At 37.5% G+C, this 18,570-nt stretch overlaps 1 protein-coding gene across 3 annotated transcripts; it reads left to right on the forward strand.

Moving 5' to 3' along the window:
- Positions 1-192: 192 nt before the first annotated feature.
- Positions 193-18,485, forward strand: ifngr1l (interferon gamma receptor 1-like). Of its 3 annotated transcripts, none has more exons than XM_067516131.1 (7): positions 193-456; positions 7,712-7,829; positions 9,614-9,795; positions 11,963-12,150; positions 12,266-12,434; positions 12,835-12,947; positions 13,071-18,485. In XM_067516131.1, the coding sequence occupies exons 1-7, from the start codon at positions 390-392 to the stop codon at positions 13,443-13,445; spliced, it is 1,212 nt and encodes a 403-aa protein (XP_067372232.1). In that variant the 5' UTR covers positions 193-389; the 3' UTR covers positions 13,446-18,485. The 3 variants fall into 3 exon arrangements, with proteins under 3 accessions (XP_067372232.1, XP_067372240.1, XP_067372221.1); XM_067516139.1 differs by lacking the exon at positions 193-456 and adding an exon at positions 500-851 and having other exon boundaries at positions 13,074-18,485; XM_067516120.1 differs by lacking the exon at positions 193-456 and adding an exon at positions 504-851.
- The last annotated feature ends 85 nt before the right edge of the window (positions 18,486-18,570 follow it).

The following is an 18,570-nucleotide window of genomic DNA, read 5'->3' on the forward strand; positions in this document are numbered from 1 at the left end:
GGTCTTTAAAAAGTTTGCACAAAAAGTCATCAAATGAGAAAGGTGCACATGAAAAGCAAGTAAATGTACTACAGAGTCTGTGTTTTTCTGCCGCTTGTGTCATTTTCTCACATGAAACCAAAGCTAATCGTCGTCCGTTTGAGTGGTGTATGGAATTTACGATATTCGTAAATGCCCCGCTCACTCGTATCCGCTTTTCAGGAGAGTCCCATATGTGCGACTGCTTTTAACGCCCGCGACTGGGAGCTGTGTTGTTGTTGTGGTCGTTGTTCTGATTCTGCTCGTGTTTCTCCGTAGCTTCACAATAAAACGGTTAAACTTTACGTTTTGTTCATAGTAAAAATATCTGCGCTTTACGAAAACAGCGATCTCCCGTTTGCAGACGAACAATGGCTTTGTCTAGGTTTCATCCCGCTTTCCACGTATTGCTCTGGCTACAAGTCGCGCTGGCCTTCGGTAAGTAGCTGCTACTCTGTCTGCGTCAGCGTTAGCCGACTTCAGTCTCATCTCTGAATTATGTCATTCGAGAAAATGACAATATGAATGACAATAGAGTCCTATATATTCTGCTACTGTTGAGTATGAAGGGGCCGCCGGAGTCCTCATCCCGAAGGAAACACGGCGCCTCCTGTCTAACCGGGCTAACAGCTGCTAGCTTCCTTCCAGCACCACAATGGCGATTTTTCCTGTAACAAATTAACACGAAATGCAGGTTCTTTTTGTGCTGGCACGTTATTCGTAGGTCAAATAATAATTGTTATATGAATAATGCTGCAGTAGTATGCAGCCTTTTTATGGGTTTTATGTGATAACACTACTGCCAGCCTCTGTTTGCACGGACGCCACTGTAGGTACGTGCGTTTTTATTGTTATCTGTATAACGTGGAATTATTTCGTCTTTTTAATTGAATGAATTTGCTGATTTCATTAATTGTCTCTGTTGTGCGTTTGCTTATTTTCTGTTGGGTTTTTTTTGTTTGTTTTTTTTTTTATCCCTACGATTGTTAATTTATCTGTCTGCATGGTTGTCTACGGTTACTGTGCATTGCGCCTGAGCTGGAGTTTCTCTATTTCCTCTTTGTAGTTTTCTATATTACTCAAGAACCATTGGTTGAGCAAGGTATTTCTACAATTATTTCCAGTTATAATAAGCAGCCATATTACGTATTTACACAGATGTACCTGAAGCAATTAACTTTTCTTAGAACAAGTACATAAATGTATGGGATATATAGAAACCATTTCACTACTTGTGCAGCATGTGTGCATACATTTAGTATAGACATTTAGGAGAATGAGGAACATTTTATGAATTTGTGGTGTTTGTCTTTTTGTTTGTTGAAGTAGGTGTGGGGGTATTTGTTAGTGGAACTCAAATTGTTTCAGAACTCGTCACTAAAGAAGCAAGTGGTTTTTGCTCATTGTCGGCTGTTGTTTGTCCCCTCTGATGTTCACATAGTGTTGACATTTGAGAGCCAATCCTGGTGATCAATATCAGAGTCAATCCTGCAGATTTTAAAGGAGGGTTTTCAGCCAAAATATCTCATTAAACTGAAAGTGGCTGCATTAAAAAAAAAAAAAAAAAACATCTATCTTTTCTAGTTAAAGTGCACTCTGCAAACCACTGTATGTACTCAGGCAAATACTTTTCATGATGGGAAGGAAAGAGAACCCTCCATTCTCAATTTAGTGCTTATGTAGTCATTGTTTTAGTTGATCACATCATATATGCCTTTTAAAATTTTTTCGGGGCATCTCGAACTCAAAATCCTATTAATCCAATAAGGTAAAAATGGTTTTAAATTGGATTGCAAAGTCTTATTAACTTATAACTCCAAAGAAGAGTGGATCCAAGTTTGCAAGTTGGTTTTGATAAATATTGTTTCTATTCACACATCAAAACCTTTCATCTAAAAGTCAACCCCAGTGAGCCTCTTTCAGTTAAGAAATATGGAAAATGTTACCTGTTTTTAACTTACAATGCACTGTACAGTCAAAATCTGTTCATCCCTAACTTAGGTTAATATGTTTGTTTTCTGTACTAACCAGGCTTATCATCTAAAAAAAAGACTGTGTGCCATCACCATGACTAATAGTACTTCGCTGTCTGCACAAGTTGTTTTCTCCCAGGAACTACAATATTATGAATAATTCATGTAATGAATCAGTTCTTAACTTAACTATTTAATAAAATAAATGTAAGTAAGTAATAATTAGTTTGCTTTGGCTGCTTGGTCAGATGCTAGGTCTTCCTGAGCATATAGCTGGGGTAGCTAGAGTTCACCAGCATCCTATCACAAAGAGCCATAATTGTGTGTATTTTGCTGATATGTGTCTGGGTCACTGTTTTATTTGTTAGAGTGGTCTTTAGGGCACATCTTTGGACCTGTGGACCTCTCTGGTTCTGTGTATGCTCTTGCATGTTGTTATCTTGCTACTTTGTGGCTGTCGCACAAAAAAAGACTGTGTGCTATCACCATGACTAATAGGACCTTACTGTCCGCACAAGTTGTTTTCTCCCAGGAACTACAATATTATGAATAGTTCATGGAGAACTAAGTTTTCACTTTGTCATAAAGCATGTGTAATGTGCTGATGTATGAATACTGTTGTGTGGTGGTGGAGACACTAGTACTCATATGCTTTAATTTATTTAATACTTCCCCAAACCCTCTGTACAAAGTTGTGATGAGTCACCATATAAAATGTGCTAATACTACTTGTAACACTTGTACGGTGACTTTCTTAGAAAATAAAACACTTTTCATTTGCTTTAACTTATACCTTGAAAATATCCCATCTGATGCCTGTTATAGTCTTTTAGACTGTGATACTTCCATAGCTCCAATAACTCTTGTTTTATCAATGTAAATGTGATTTATTTAATTTTGATTATTTTATTGATTTGTCAAAAAAGAAAATGCCAGTTTCATGTTGACAAGATCCAGCCAACTTGCCGGATCAAGAGATTTCTGACCTAAGTCCATTACCCAATGTTACTGTACTTCTTGTTTTATATGACAAAGAGAAGCAGTTCATCTTGTCATTTGAGAAGCAGGAACCTGAGAATGTTTTTTTTGGTTCTTGAAAAATTACAAAATGGTGGTGGGCATTTTAAACTGTTGATTAAACAGTTAGGAAAATATGTAAATTAAAACTTATTTACAGCCCTACTCTTTTAACTCATCTGATTTAGATTATTCTGGTGCAGCTACTTGTGTTAAGACAGTTGATTCCACCATTGTGTGACCACTGAGCTAAAGAGCTTTACTTTTTTTTGCTGTAGGACCCACAAGATGCCAATCAGTGGCAGAGCTCTGTGGGTGAGAGCGATTTTGATAGAAATGAGCTTTTGAGGCAGCTACTCTGTAGGAAATTGGTAAGGGGCGGCTGTAGCTCAGTTTTTGTAAAGGCAGGGATAAGCCGAAAGAAAAAATCTCTGTAGGAAAGTGGTAGAGCTCTGAACTTGATACGTGTGGCTGGACAGCGATCTGAGCAGCGGTATGACTTGTCCTCTGGCTGATTAAAAATTAGTCGTGCAATTGCTCTTACGATCATCAGAATAGGTTTCATTGTGCAGGCTGGTACCCCTGCCAGCAACGTATTGCAATACTAAAAACAAGATATGGCCAGAAATGTCGCTCTTATCCATCTTCTTTTTTTTTTTTTTTTTGCTACCCATCCAGGTCAAGTTAGAAAAACTATTGAGATACTGTTTTGTAGTAATTAAGTTTTCACTGTGAACCTCATTAAACTGCATTCTATGTGCTTTTTACATCACATGTAAATAGGTGAACCCTGCTGAAGAAGTGCTGATTGCTTTGACCTGCAAATACTTAATATCCAACATCACCAATGTTTTCGCTTACTGGTAAAACAGTCAATTAAACAGTGACTCAGTTCTGTTGAACCGGCCCACCAAGCCCTTCAGGCACAATAGACCTTTCATAACAGTGCACATGAATCAGTATTAAAACCATTGTAAATTTGCTGGGGAAACGAGTAAAACAAACAAGTCAGTGCATGAACCCATAAAAGCATTATATGTAGTAGCAGTATATGTGTGAGTAGTATTAGGCATATTATAAATGCTCACTTGTCACGCTGGTCCTGATTTCTAATAAAACCTCCATAGTTTCTGCTGTCTTTTTAACAATGGCGGCAAAATTTTTGTCAGTCTAGGAGCACTTATGCAAATTTTCTATTTCTAAAATTAAAGCAGATTTAGAGGAAATGCAGTGGGGCATGTTGACCTAATCATGGCTCACATGATTTAAACATCCACCGTGGTAGATGAAACAGATCTGTGTCAACAAAGAGACTGAAATTCCTCATGGTTACATTAAAAAGAAATGTCTCATGTCAAGTTTTTTTCTTTTGTCAATGCTTTGACTGTTACTTGTTGCACTGAATTTTCTTTTGCAGTGGTTGAATGACTTCCAGCTGCAAACAACAATCCACCTGCTCTTTATTTCAATGAACTGAACCCTTTTATTTCCAACTCCAGTAAATGGAAATGTTTCTCAGAATTTGGCTTTGTACTTCTGTGTTTTGTGCAATTTGTGTTTACATCTTAGTCGCGCTGTCCATTGCTTTTGTTTTCCTTCCTTTTCAGCCCTGTCATTGGCTGGTTTAGCTGAATTGTCAAACCCAGTTTTAATGTCAACAAAATTGCAGTTGCACTTTCAATTAATTACAAATTTAGTGGAAAAGTGCCACAATGTACAGTATGGAATAACAAATGCACAAATAACAATCACAAATTTAACTAAACCATAGACGCAATAAAAAGGAGAACAAACATCATAATCATTTGACACATTGTGGTTTTTACCTCTTTCACATCCTTCTGTTACTTTCTGTGCAAAATAAACAATTCTTTGACTTCTTGTTTGAGCAAATGTTAAGTGTTTTGCAGCAGCAACAACCAGGGAATTTTTTTTTTGTTCTGTGTTGTGAATTGCTTTGCATCTCACCACTAACCTCCTTTTTAGGTCTGATAGCATCTGCTTTCTCTTCCTGCTTCTGAAAGACATTTTTTGCTTTGTTTGCACAAATCTGTTAGCAGTCTCTGCTACTGTTGCTTCTGTTTTCTGCTTTCATCATGTTACACCATAAAGCATAGAAATCATTACATTTCAAATACATTTGTATCAGTTGTATCTTTGACCTTGTTCCTACTGCTAACATTCTGGTGTTCTGGTAGTTGGTTGATGATAAAAACACTTTAATTTTAAAATCTTTCTATTTTAAAGCTTCATACAGTTTGTACTTATTAATATTTATAGTTACATGTTTTGTGCAGATTACAGTGGGGATGGAAATATGTCCTTGTTGCAAAACTATTAGCCTTTAGGGCATTTTCAGAGCCCTGATTTTTGTGAAGATTTATTGAACGCCTCCTTATACAAATCATCTAACTGCTAAATCATGGAAAGTAAATGGTGAAATATTATTAGTTTACAAATCAATATTGTTTTACAGAATTACAATTTTGATTTGCAAGCGCTGCAAAAAAAATGTTACATTAAAATGCTACAGTAGCATTTCTCTGCATTCACAGGCAGAGATCTTCCCGTCTGAAGTTTGACTTCGGTGCCGTAAAATGTAGTGAAAATGGCATTGCACCACTGTCACAGTAAAGTCACCTGTCATTTCGATGTGTTTTGGTTGTAAACAAGAGAATGAAGAGCAAAAATGGGTGTTGTGCTGAAGCAACCATGCAGGGTAACACCACAAATATTCTCCAACATTCTTAACAAGATTTGATTAAAAACACATCTTTTAACGCAACCTCTAAATGCTATTTGAGTCAGTTGAGCCAGGTATCCACTGATATGTGTCAGTGGCTGCAGTGTGTGTGAAAGTATTACTTCAAATGAAATTGGATCAAAACAAAGTTAATGAGAGAGAGAGAGAAATTATGACAGTTGCTGTGAAAATTGTAAAAGGAGATAAGAACAGAACGGTTGAATAATTTTGGCTAGGTGGCGCATTTGACTGATTATGCATGCAAGCATGCGCTTGTATATACATGGCCAGTGTGACTGTAGTTTATGATATTATATGCAATGCTGGGTATTGCATAGTTGCTTTGTTTACACTAAACAATACAGAGGAGGAATTTTTGAAAAAATTGCATGTAAAACCACACTTGCAATATTGATGAGGAAAATAATTGAATTGCAATCTTTTTACATTTCGTTTAGCTCTATTGTTAAATAGTGTGTGTCCATGTGTGTGTGAGTGCTTGCCAAGGGCTGCCATGTGGTGTCAGCCCTCAGATCAACCTTACTGTTGCGGTTATCACTTCTTTTACAGTACATATGGTGTCATTTCTTTCCTTCTAACACCTTAATGTGTTTAAACCTGTGGGTGTTTATCACGTGCATTACTTCACAGAGGAAATGAAACAAAAACTTTTTTTTTACAAGGTGACTCACAAATTGGGCTGTGTTAAGTAACCCATGTGAACACAAACATATCTGAAGTCTTTATTGATTTTTCATTAAACTCAAAATTGCCTTAAAGTACCACTCCAGGCATTTCAAAACTCCAAATCGTCTCCCTCAGCTTTTTTGTGGACGCCATTTGGGCATCTCCTGCTCCTTGCCATTAGTTATACACCAATAAGGCATAACATTATGACCACCTGTGCAATTAAATGCAATCCAACGCAGAGGCTCTGCCATGAATGCTACTTTTACAAGTTTATAATTTCTCAGTTTTTAGGTTGAAACTACCAAAAAGGGGCGGTTTTAATGTTTTTGCCACACAATTTTAAATGAATGAGGTGGCCAAAACATTGGAACCACCTCTTCTTATAATGCACTCCAGTATGACTCCTCCACCGACTTTGACCTCAATAACAGAGAGTAGAATTTTAATCTTTCTGACAGTTTCGACCTGAAAACAAAAAAAATGTAACCATATAAAAGTAGAACTCATGGAAGAACCACTGTATTGGATTGTATTAAATTGCAAAGGGGTTCATAATGTTATGCCTGATCAATATATATGATGCAGTGTTCAATGCAAATACTCAAAGCAAGCAGAGGGATCATTTCTGTGTTTTTATGTGCTTACAGAATAACTGTACAATGCAATGAAGCATGCCTGCTTCCTGTAAAATGTCAGGGGTGTTCCCACACGCACAGACTAAAGAGCTGATATCAACGTAATGCAGTGGAAATTAAATTAACCTCTCAGTCATACTGTAAGTGAAGATCAGATACCATAAATTAAAGGGTATAAAATTTTCCTTTTATTCTTGTTTGCTATTTTGGATATGAGAAAGTATCCACCAATTGTAACAGTGGTTTTTTTAATAGTGTTTTTTCTTCTCTCCATTTTTATCTGTTGAAGTCAGTGACAGTCTTTTTTTTTTGTGATATTAGGTTACATACATAGGTGTGTGTGAGAGAGAGAGAGAGAAAACACATATACACATACTTCCATGAATGGTTTACCAGGAGTTATAACTGTTTAACAGTTTTTATGCAGTGCCCTCTTGTGGAAAGTGAGTGTCTGTCTGTCTTTTCATGAATGCTTTTCTGCACAAAGAGTGAATTTCTCCTTAATAAACAACTTTTAAAAAAACTTATTTTTAAGCACTGTTTTGCTGCTGTTACTACTCTTGGTATGATATGTCCACATTAATCATAACTTTTGGTTTGTTCTGTAGTCTGACATGGTGTGTCTGTTTCCACAGTGGAGCCACCAACAAACGTGACCCTGCACTGCCACAATATGCAAGCTTTCGTAAAGTGGACTTATGGCCAATACTCACCAGAGCTAAGATTCAAAGTCGTTGTCTACAGTTATAATGAGTATGTGTTTTTTTTAAAGATGATCTTTGTTGTACATTGTATAAACTTTGCAAAAACAGACGTCTGTTATACGTGGTTAAAGACTCAAAAAGCAAGATTTTATACTTTGTTGTGATTTAAAAAAAAAAAAAATTAATAATTTATTTTTTCCTTCCATCCTGTTGCTGAGTATCTTTCACTTTTGAACAACTGTTGTGAATACCATTGTGCTTTGACACCCCCTCATGAACAACGGTACATGTGCATTACAAGCTGAACATGTTAATGAACTATAAAATGGTCCAAAGCCAAACAGCGACGCAGACAGATGTAGTAAAGTACTACAGTTTCCTATCATGTAAAAACATTACATATTAAGGTTTTAAGTGGTGACACACATTTTTCAGAGCACGAAGGGTGCCAACCGAGTTGGTTTTATATCATATTAAACGTCCCATATTTTCAGTAATTCTACATGCAGAAGAAGCATGGTGGATAGGCAAGCTCAAATATTTCATAGTTCATTATGGGAAAAAGAGCTGTCTGTGTCATTTGCAAATGGTTTAGCAACCAATTAGATGTGACTAAAACATCTGTGATTTGCAATTTGTGTCAGAAACCTCACCCTTCAATTCAACTTTATTTATATAGCATCTCACGGCTCTTTGCATAAGTCAAGACTATACAGATATGTAAAGAAAACCCAACAAATCCCCTTGAGCAAGCACTAGGCAACAGTGGAGCGGAAAACCTCCTTAAATGGAAGAAACCTCCAGTGGAAAGTGGAGAGAGAAAAAAAGCAACACAATATTGGGCTAGTTGCAAGGACTAATAGCTGCACACTGGAAAACACTGCTCCATAACTGGGGACACCTGCAGAAAGGGACAGAGAGAGAGAAGCACAATAATGGGAGAAAGAACACACAAAATCATGTGAAGAGTGTGCAAATCATTTTATTTCCTTCCTTTCCTTCCTTTATTTACTTCTTGGGTTTTTTTTATGTTGTTCCAGTGCAACAGAATCAATATGCATGTGAATACCAAAACATTTGGAATTGGAACAGTTTTCTGAGAGAATTTCTAACAGAATATCAAGGGTCCCGATATTTTTGGCCATGATTGGAGGACTGGCAATTGAGGTTTAAGTCTTTACAAATAAAGCACGAGTAATCTTGAGTAATCTTCTGAGCCCCTTCTGAATTTTGGGGATAATTGCAGTGGCTACCGCTCATGTGAGGTGAAGGCCCAGGTTCGTAATGTTGCTGCAGTATTTCACTTTAGTGGCGCAGGCCAAGTCTAACTCCACACTGTCTGGCTTTCAGAAAAGTCTAAAATGCTTCCATATACTTGCTCTCAGCTTTGGCGGTGGAGGGTAAAAATTTCCTTCCATGATTCAATTAAACACACTCTGCCACCTTGTGGCGACAATAAACAACATCCTGTCCTGTGCAACACTAGTGAGATTGAAGTTTAAAGTGCAGCCCATGTACATTCCCTGGGCATCGATACAGCAACATTTTAATCGATATGCACTTTGGCAACGAGTTATTAATGCATCACCTAATGGAGATTTTAAACCCAGTCCTACTATACATACTGTCTATTATGGGAATTCTCAATTCTACAATTCCCCAAATGCAACTATCCTTCTTTCATGGATTCTCCCAACTTCTTTTAAAGTCTCTGAAACAAATATTTATTTTAAAAAATTAGCCTTTATGGCCAAACTGTGATAATTGACATTGAAATGATTGATTTTCTTTTTCAAGAAAATTAATGAAGTTTCTTGTGTCTTGTTTCCCCAGCCCTCCTGTTGAGCGTTGGGTGGATCCACCACATCTAGAAGCTGAGCTGTCATTTCTCGGTGTTTCAGACAATGATTATTTTCTTCAGGTGATTGCGGAGATTGGTCAGAATAAGTCTAAACCCGTCCCTGAACATGGAATCACATTCAGCTATTTCAAGGATTCTCCTGCACAACAGAAATGTAAGAAGTGATACTGTTCAGTACACATAGTTTATTTATTCATGCAACCACTACTAATACTTTTGACTGGGTGGTAATCAAATGTCTCACAAGAAATGAGAAAAATACAGGTAAAAATGGAATATATGGTGTTAACATCAGCCATCTTCTTCTTTTCCTTTCGGCTGTTCCCTTTCAGGGGTCGCCACAGCGAATTATTTGCCTCCATCTAACCCTGTCCTCTGCATCCTCTTCACTCACACCAACTAACTTCATGTCCTCCCTCACTACATCCATAAATCAGGGTCTTTCGTCTTCCTCTAGACCTCCTGCCAGGCAGCTCCAACCTCAGCATCCTTCTACCGATATATACACAATTTCTTCTCTGAACATGTCCAAATCACCTCAATCTGGCCTCTCTGACTTTATCTCCGAAACATCTAACATGAGCTGTCCCTCTGATGTCCTCACTCCCAAAGAGAACCTCAACATCTTAAGCTCTGCTACATCCATCTCTGCCTCCTGTCTTTTCTTCAGTGCCAATGTCTCTAGGCCGAACAACATCGCTGGTCTCACCAACCTCTTGAAAACCTTTCCTTTCATTCTTGCTGATATCCTTTTGTCACACAACACACCTGACACTTTTCTCCACCCGTTCCAACCTGCCTGCACTCGCCTCTTCACCTCTTTACCACACTCTCCGTTGCTCTGAACCGTTGACCCTAAGTACCTAAAGTCCTGCACCTTCTTCACCTCTGCAGCCTGTAACCTCACCGTTCCACTTGGGTCCCTCTCATTGACACACATGTATGCTGTCTTGCTGCGGCTAAGCTTCATTCCTCTGTTTTCCAGAGCAGACCTCCACTTCTCTAGATTTTCCTCCACCTGCTCCCTGCTCTCACTACAAATCACAATGTCATCTGCAAACAACATAGTCCATGGAGATTCCTTTCTAACCTCATCTGTCAGTCTGTCCATCACCAGAGCAAACAAGAAGGGGCTCAGAGCCGATGCTTGATGCAGACCCACCTCCACCTTGAACTCCTCTGTCACACCTACAGCACACCTCACCACAGTCTTACAGCTCTCATACATGTCCTGCACCACTCTAACATACTTCTCTGCCACTCCAGACATCCTCATACAATACCACAGCTCCTCTCTTGGCACCCTGTCATACGCTTTCTCTTAATCTACGAAGACACAATTCAACTCCCTATGACCCTCTCTGTACTTCTCCATCAGCATCCTCAAAGCAAATACTGCATCTGTTGGACTCTTTTTAGGCATGAAACCATATTGCTGTTCACAAATGTTCACCTCTGCCCTTAGCCTAGCTTCCACTACTCTTTCCCACAACTTCATTGTGTGGCTCATCAGCTTTATTCCTCTGTAGTTGCCACAGCTCTGCACATCTCCCTTGTTCTTAAAAATTGGCACCAGTACATTTCTCCTCCAGTACATTTCTCCTCCAGTCCTCGCGCATCCTCTCACTCTCCAAGATCTTGTTAAACAAACTAGTCAGGAACTCTACTGCCACCTCTCCTAGACACTTCCATACCTCCACAGGTATGTCATCAGGACCAACTGCCTTTCCACTCTTTATCCTCTTCAACATCCTCCTCACTTCACTCTTACTAATCTTTGCTAACATCAGCCATGATCACCTTTAAATATCTTTGTCTTTTTATTAGAAGAACATTAAAAAATGGCACCAAGTACCATGTGGAAGTTTATAGCTTAAGTAGAGTGTATTTAAATGAGGTACCTTTATTTATTCTCATACACATACATGAGGGTCCAAATGCACATATTACCTAGATTATTAGTGCAAACATGTGACCAACTTTTTTATGTGTACAGTACCTCTGCTCTATTTTTACAGTATTTCATCCATCACTATTGCCAAGAAACGTAGACATAAGGCTTGCTAATGCATTAAAATGTTGAAAATTTAAGGTTTTGAGGGGTATGACTGAATTTGTGTACTCTGTTTTTACTATACTTGCATTTTAATGAAAATCTATGACTTTAAAAATATTTGCAACACATAGTATGTCTATTTCTTACTTTTTTCTGTTTCACTTATTATATGTCTCTATAATGTTGAAACAAAGCTTCGCTCAATCTCAGTCTTCAAAATGAAACCAAGATTCAACGTTTAAGCCGTGGTTTTGTCGGTCTCTAGGTTCCTTGGACCTACCAGAAGTTAATGTCACTGCCCAGCCAGACGCAATTATCAGTTTCCGCTTCTTGCATCCCTGGCTGGAATACCAACATAAATTGCCAATCATTAAGAAACTAAAACATAGAAGCAGGACCACCTACGACAAACCTCCACCTGAATTCAAATACGACGTTGTGATCAACAACCAGGTCAGATTGCACACAATTTACACGTTCAAGTGATGCTATGGTACTTTCTCTCATGTACGCACACAATATTTTGTTAAGCAGAGGCAGAAGAAAGAACATTTATTCATGTGTGTAGGCACCCCATGAATTCACCTGTGAGAAGAAAGTGTGTGAGGAATCGCTTCCAGTAAATGCTACTCTGGCAGAACACTGTCTGACCATCACAGGGGAGCTGAAGCACATGACAGTTGAAACCTCAAAGCCGTACTGCACCCTGTCATTTACAGAACCAATACCACCTAACAGTTGAGTGGATTTGTATTTATTTTTTTTTATACTTTTTTTGTTTCTTTGTTTTTCTCTGTCTTATATTTAACAAAATGACTGTAAACACTGCCATCTAACTACTATACTGATTAGGACTCGCACTATGTTGTGATGTGTCTGATTCGGATATGCAGGTGACCATGTGATCAGTCACTGTATGTTCACTTGGTCTTTTAAAGCTGGCAAACAGGTTAAAAAAAAAAAACAACTCAGTCTGGGACATGAGAAGAACAGCGGTCTAGCACTGTAAATAATGTTGAATATTCAGTAATTATTAAGGCAGGTATGACTTCAAGAACCTACAGTGCTTCAGAGCTACAACAAGTCTCTTGTGCATGCATGACTTCATGGTATTTTCTTCTTTTGTCTCTTGTCTAGCTGTCCTCTATGTTGTTCCCTGTGTGGCTGCATTTATCGCTGCAGCTGGTTTTGTCGCCGTCATGTTGTACCGAAAGAATACCAGACCTTCGACGTCATTGCCAGACACTATAGTATGTTTGTCCTACATACGTTATTTTATTTGATGACACTGATTTTAAATGAAAAAATATTCAGTTTTGTTAAGACTTTCAAATGTCAGCACTAACCTAAACATTTCTGATTATGTCTTAAAGAAGAAAATCACGTCAAAGGCTCAGAAAAGCAACACCTTGGGGACAGAAAGAGTACTCATCAGTGTGCCAGAAGTGGAGCCTACCACACCTACACCTCTGTTAAGCACAGAAACAGAGGAATTCTCAAGTGCTTTTACATCCTCTACTGATGGTGACCTCCGTCTGCCTGTCAGGGTTATCGTGGAGGATGAAGATGTGTGTAATCGCATGGAGGAAGGCCAACCAAATAATGAATCGTCTGCATACATGGAAGGCTTGGGACTGGAAGAAGATGATCTGGCAAATTCCAATGGTGCCTCCTCTGGTTACGAGAAACGTGAAGCATTAAGTGTTGCGTTAGGGCCAGATGACCGAGCTGAGGGCTACCGTGGCTGAAGGTAAGCTGGCCACTGAATGTTATATCAAAATGTAAAATTAATGGAAACAGGAGTTGGCCATTTGACAGCTCGCTGTAGTTCATGGTGGTTAGGTTTGTATTATTTACTTGGTGTCAAATAAAAGGAGCACCTACTATACCTTGATGAGTTGCGCCTCCCTCCACATTAACATAAATATGTTTATTAAAACAAGCAGCAGTATCAGAACATATAGAAACAGACTAATGTGATCAGCCCCAGAAAGTTATTGCTTATTAAAACCGAACTTCTATTTATGACTTGAGGTCTGATACTTCTGATTTTTCTGCAATCACAAACCTAAAATAGACAAAAACATAACCGTTTGATACACTCGCAATATTAACACTGAATTAAATCAAAATTTTTGTGGCGGCAAGGTGCTGAGCCATAAATGCCTTTTCATGATGGGTTCCAGAAAGCGAGTGTTATCTACATACAGTTTAGAAAATCTTTAATATAATTATTAACTGAAAGATGGCCTCACAGCCAATAAAAAGCACGTATGAGGCTGCATTATTTATAATTTTTTTGTTTTTATTTTTTTCTATTAACCAAATCAGGAAATTAGTGGAAACGGGTAACTGAATATCTGTTGATGCTAGATATCAGCTTTTAAAGACTGAACTGCACAGAGCTGAATAACCTTCCAGGTCTTTTACCATTGGTCTTATTGTTTTGTCTAGGCCAAAATTGTTCAAATCTATTTATTTTTAAAGAAGCACTTTGAAAACTGATGTCATAGTTATTTTTTTTTGTCAATATATGAATAATTGCCCATTGCCCTACTCAGATTCTATTCCCCTCATATATTTAAACTGTTAATTTGAGATTTATGTGTCTCGCTGTCCAAAAATGACTCAAACTGAGCTAGAGCATCATGTACTAATCAAAATGACATATCACATTTTTTTAATTTAAATAATAATTCATTAAACAAATTTATACAATCACACCTTATAAATTACACACATGTGCTTATAAGCCCTTAACAGTGGCAGTGAGGTGAAAGGCAATATGGATTTAAAAAAAAAAAAATACAACAAAACAAACTTCAAGGTTGACTATTTGTTCCACCATGTGAATAACTCAATCAGTTTGTTGCTTTATCTCAACTGATTGCTGAATAATGTACTTGACCAAGTGAATTGAGAGTTTCTGTCATACACAGCTTCAATATTTAGAGCAGTGAATTCTGGACACTTACATAAAGACTGAACATGTGTAAGATTCAACTAAAATAACACTTACATTTTCTGGTAACATCTATATATGCCGTATCCATTGGTGAATGAGCAGGATAGTCAGTGTTGTATTCATTGTACATCTTATGCCTTATAGACGTCCTGTTGCTTATTTGCACTTTTATGTCTGTGTCAAATTCAGATACTTTGTAAAGAGTCTAGCCGCACATTGAAATGTGTGTGTGCATTAGGGTTGAATAATGTGATGGTTTTCCAAGTGACACTGAACATAGAAAATGTATTTTTAATTTCATGTAAATGTACTTTTAAATGGTTTAACTGCATTTGGAGGACTGCTGGTTTTTGTTGTAATCTACGAAAGGAGCGAGGATAAAGTGACAGTTTGTCTTGTTTCAGAGATGTATCACTGTTTTTCTTGCATGTTTAACATTTCTTTTACAAATTTCAAAATATGTGGATGTTGACGTTAGATACAGGACTGTGCAAAAGTTTTAGGCACTAAAAGTAAAAAAAGGATTCTTTCAAAAACACACCAGTGAATAGTTTTGTTAGTTGTTGCTTACATGAGACTCTATCAGATCCAATCACAGAAACAGTAATCAGGTCTGTGAACAAGATCACCTCAGATAAACGTGTTTCAAAGCTGAGCCATCGGACCTCTTATTTCACAAATATCAGTAGGTTATAAATATGCTAACAAGTCTAACATGATATTTATCACAGGAATATCATTAAAAACTATGTTGATTATATACTGTATACTAAGCTACAATCAGTTTTAGACAGGCTTGTCCAAAAATGTATTTCTTATCTTTCTATCATCTTTTTAAGTTCTTTTCTTGATTTCCTTTTCTTTTTTGTAACATCTTCCCAAGGCAAGTTGAGTGGCTTTGAAATGCAACACCGACAGTTTTACCCCATCAGCTATGGACACTGTCAAATACACCAACATTAAGTTGGAGTTAAGTAAATTACCTTTGAAATGGTCTACAGGGGTCTCTGTGCAAGCATGATGCCTAAAACTGCTTTTCATTTATCTTCTGCAAGCACGTCTTTTTTTTGTTTGTTTGTTTGTTTTTGTTTGTTTTTTCTTCTTTTCTTTTTGTCCCTTCAGCTGTTCTCCCTACAAGCCTGATACAGCTGGGATAGGTCCTCATAATACAGAAACATTTCAATTTATCTTCTATAATACATGTGAGTTGGCCAGCAGACTTTGCAATGTCAGACTTAATCAGATAAGGAACAGTTTGAATGCAGATTTCTGTTAAACTCTGAATGTAAAAGGCTTTTTGTTTCTTAAACGCTATTTCAGTGTAAAGGAAAGCAAACATTCACCCTAACGTAATGATGCACATTCAGCTAGTACAAATGTAATTTATTATCAGAATTAAAATGTAAAAAATGAAAAGTACTGTAAAATAATTCAGTGCAAATGTTTCTCCATTGATAAATTAAAAATGAATTGAAATTGATTTCTGATATTTGTACTGTCTGAATGTGCGTTTATTATTAGGCTGATGGAAAAACGACTCTGTTTTACTCTTCTTGCCATTTCAAAATAAGTGGAGGCAAAAGTTTGCAACTACATACGACACATTCATGGAAAGACTGTTTAATTTCTCAAACCTTTATCAGCTCCTTGCCAGACTACAGACGATAATTATTGCACCCATTTTCTTTCCCACCACTGTTTTCAATCTATCCAAAAATAAGCCTTAATCGAAAAGTTAGCAAGTACCTCACTCTCCAGTTTCTTCCCTGGGGCCAAGTCTGTCAGGTTTTCGTGGTCTTCTTCTTCCCAGGCCATATATGTTGGATTACAGTTACAGAAAAGGTTACTTGCAGTGTTCTACATCATGGGCATCCAAGGCAAGGGAGTATGGTGATGTTTGATCACATGATGTTGAAGGTGCAGGGTCAAGTGTGGTGTGTGTCTGTTCTTCCTCTATGTTTAGCGTGAAGGCGTGTGTTTGTGATTGTGTTACTGACAAGGGACCAACCGAGAAGCACCTCATTTCCTAATTTGGCCAGGATCCTCTCCTCTGGCTGGATCTTTGACTTTTTTTTTTTATTCCACATCTGCACTTTTGCCCTCTAGATTTATTATTTTCAAGGGTCCTAGCATGTCTGCTTCCAGTTTCCCTCCCTTTCTTCTGGTCTTAATGAGTAGTTTTCTGAAGATCCCCCATTTGAAAATTGTCCTCTTGGCCCCCACACTTGATCTGCTTTTTTTTTTTTTTATGTTCACGGAAGATATATTTCTGTTTTATTCCCTCACTAACCTCTTCCCTAAGGAGTACATGTACATTTACATTTAGTCATTTAGCAAGCAGCAAAAATCTAAGTCAAGGAGAAAACATCGAAGCAGAAAAGTCCTATAGGTTTTTGAGTTTGTCTCTGTAAGCAGACAATGTTCAATCACAATGAGTGACATTATCTAAAACAGGAACTTGATTGATTTGATTTGGCAATTTAAAAATATCTTGCTGTGTACATTTATTCTGAGGGATAAAAAAGAAGTGCTGTGTACGGTGGCCTTGAAGGCTCACAGCACTACAAATCGACAAAACACAAGCAAATTTAAAAGAAATAACTTTATCAATGACAACACAAACATTAAGAAACGCGCTTCAAGGAGCACAGAAATAAGCAGTATTGTCTCTGAAAGCAATTTAAAGCACCTGTCAACCCCATAAACTGTGCATATATATATATGCAGTGTCCCCTAGAAAAATAGTTATTGATATTTAGCTTTGTAGATTTATTTGGGTGTGTTTTGTCTATTTGTGTGTGGTTTCTCACTTTGCAGTGCTGTGAGCTTTCAGGGCCACTATACTACAATGACAGAATGCATTTATGCGTTTGAGTGGCTTTTTCAACTCTTAAGTGGTAAAAATCTCCCAATGTCATTAGTTGTTTTTTTCATTATCCAGTCAGATTAATTGAGAGGCCTTATGCCTGACAACAGATTGCCAGACTTGCTTGACTCAACCCTAATAAAAGCCAGCAAAAGAAATTCAAAAAGATGCAGCAAGCTGCTTTTCAAAAAAATGTAGTTTGAACAAAAACAGGCAGTGCAGTTTTTAAAAATGCGTTCTGTCTGATTATGGCCTTTGACACTTTGGGGACTAAGCAATTTATAGTAACAATAAGTAAGTCTTTACTAATTAACATGAATAGGACTTTTAGACTAATACTATCAGAAGGATGTCAGAGCAAAATAACTCAGATTAGTTACAAAATATTAAGAGAATTAAGATTTTAAAACGTTTTCTGATGATTTTAAAACATTTCTGATGTCATTTTCTGTGCCAGGCCAGTAGTAGCAGCTGATTATTGAGAGTAAATGGTTTTCACACGACTGGACTTTGTGCCGTGTCATGATCACGGTTTTATAATCCAGATGCTAACCTGAAAGTTTCAGTTCTTCTCTTGAGGACGTGCTCTGTTTCCTGATCAACCCCTCAGGACATCGGCGGTGTAGTTTTTAACTCAGATTTTACGTTTTTGGTCATCGTGATGCAAATTTGGATATGAGGGTGATTAGTTGCAATGGAAGCGACAAATAAGAATGTAAATGTCGGAACTGCCTAAAACTTTTGCACAGAGTGTTATCTTCATTTGGCTGAACCAACAATTTTTGTTGTTCTGATTATATAACCGGTGCTGTGTGTGGATTTAATTTTTTGCTCGCTTGTTTGCCCACTGTGGGTTATTATACATTATTTTACAGAAACTTTGTGAATTTCTTGTTTTTGCAATGTTACATGTATGTGCGTTACATCATTCAATAAATATTTGTGTCAAATCAAGAAGTGAATCGTGTGATAGATTTAATGAGTAACATCCTACAGACCCAAATATGACTATGCTAACTTTGTACATCCAATATTGTACGTG

This window comes from Channa argus, chromosome 1, assembly GCF_033026475.1.
Source record: "Channa argus isolate prfri chromosome 1, Channa argus male v1.0, whole genome shotgun sequence".
NCBI lineage: Eukaryota > Metazoa > Chordata > Actinopteri > Anabantiformes > Channidae > Channa > Channa argus.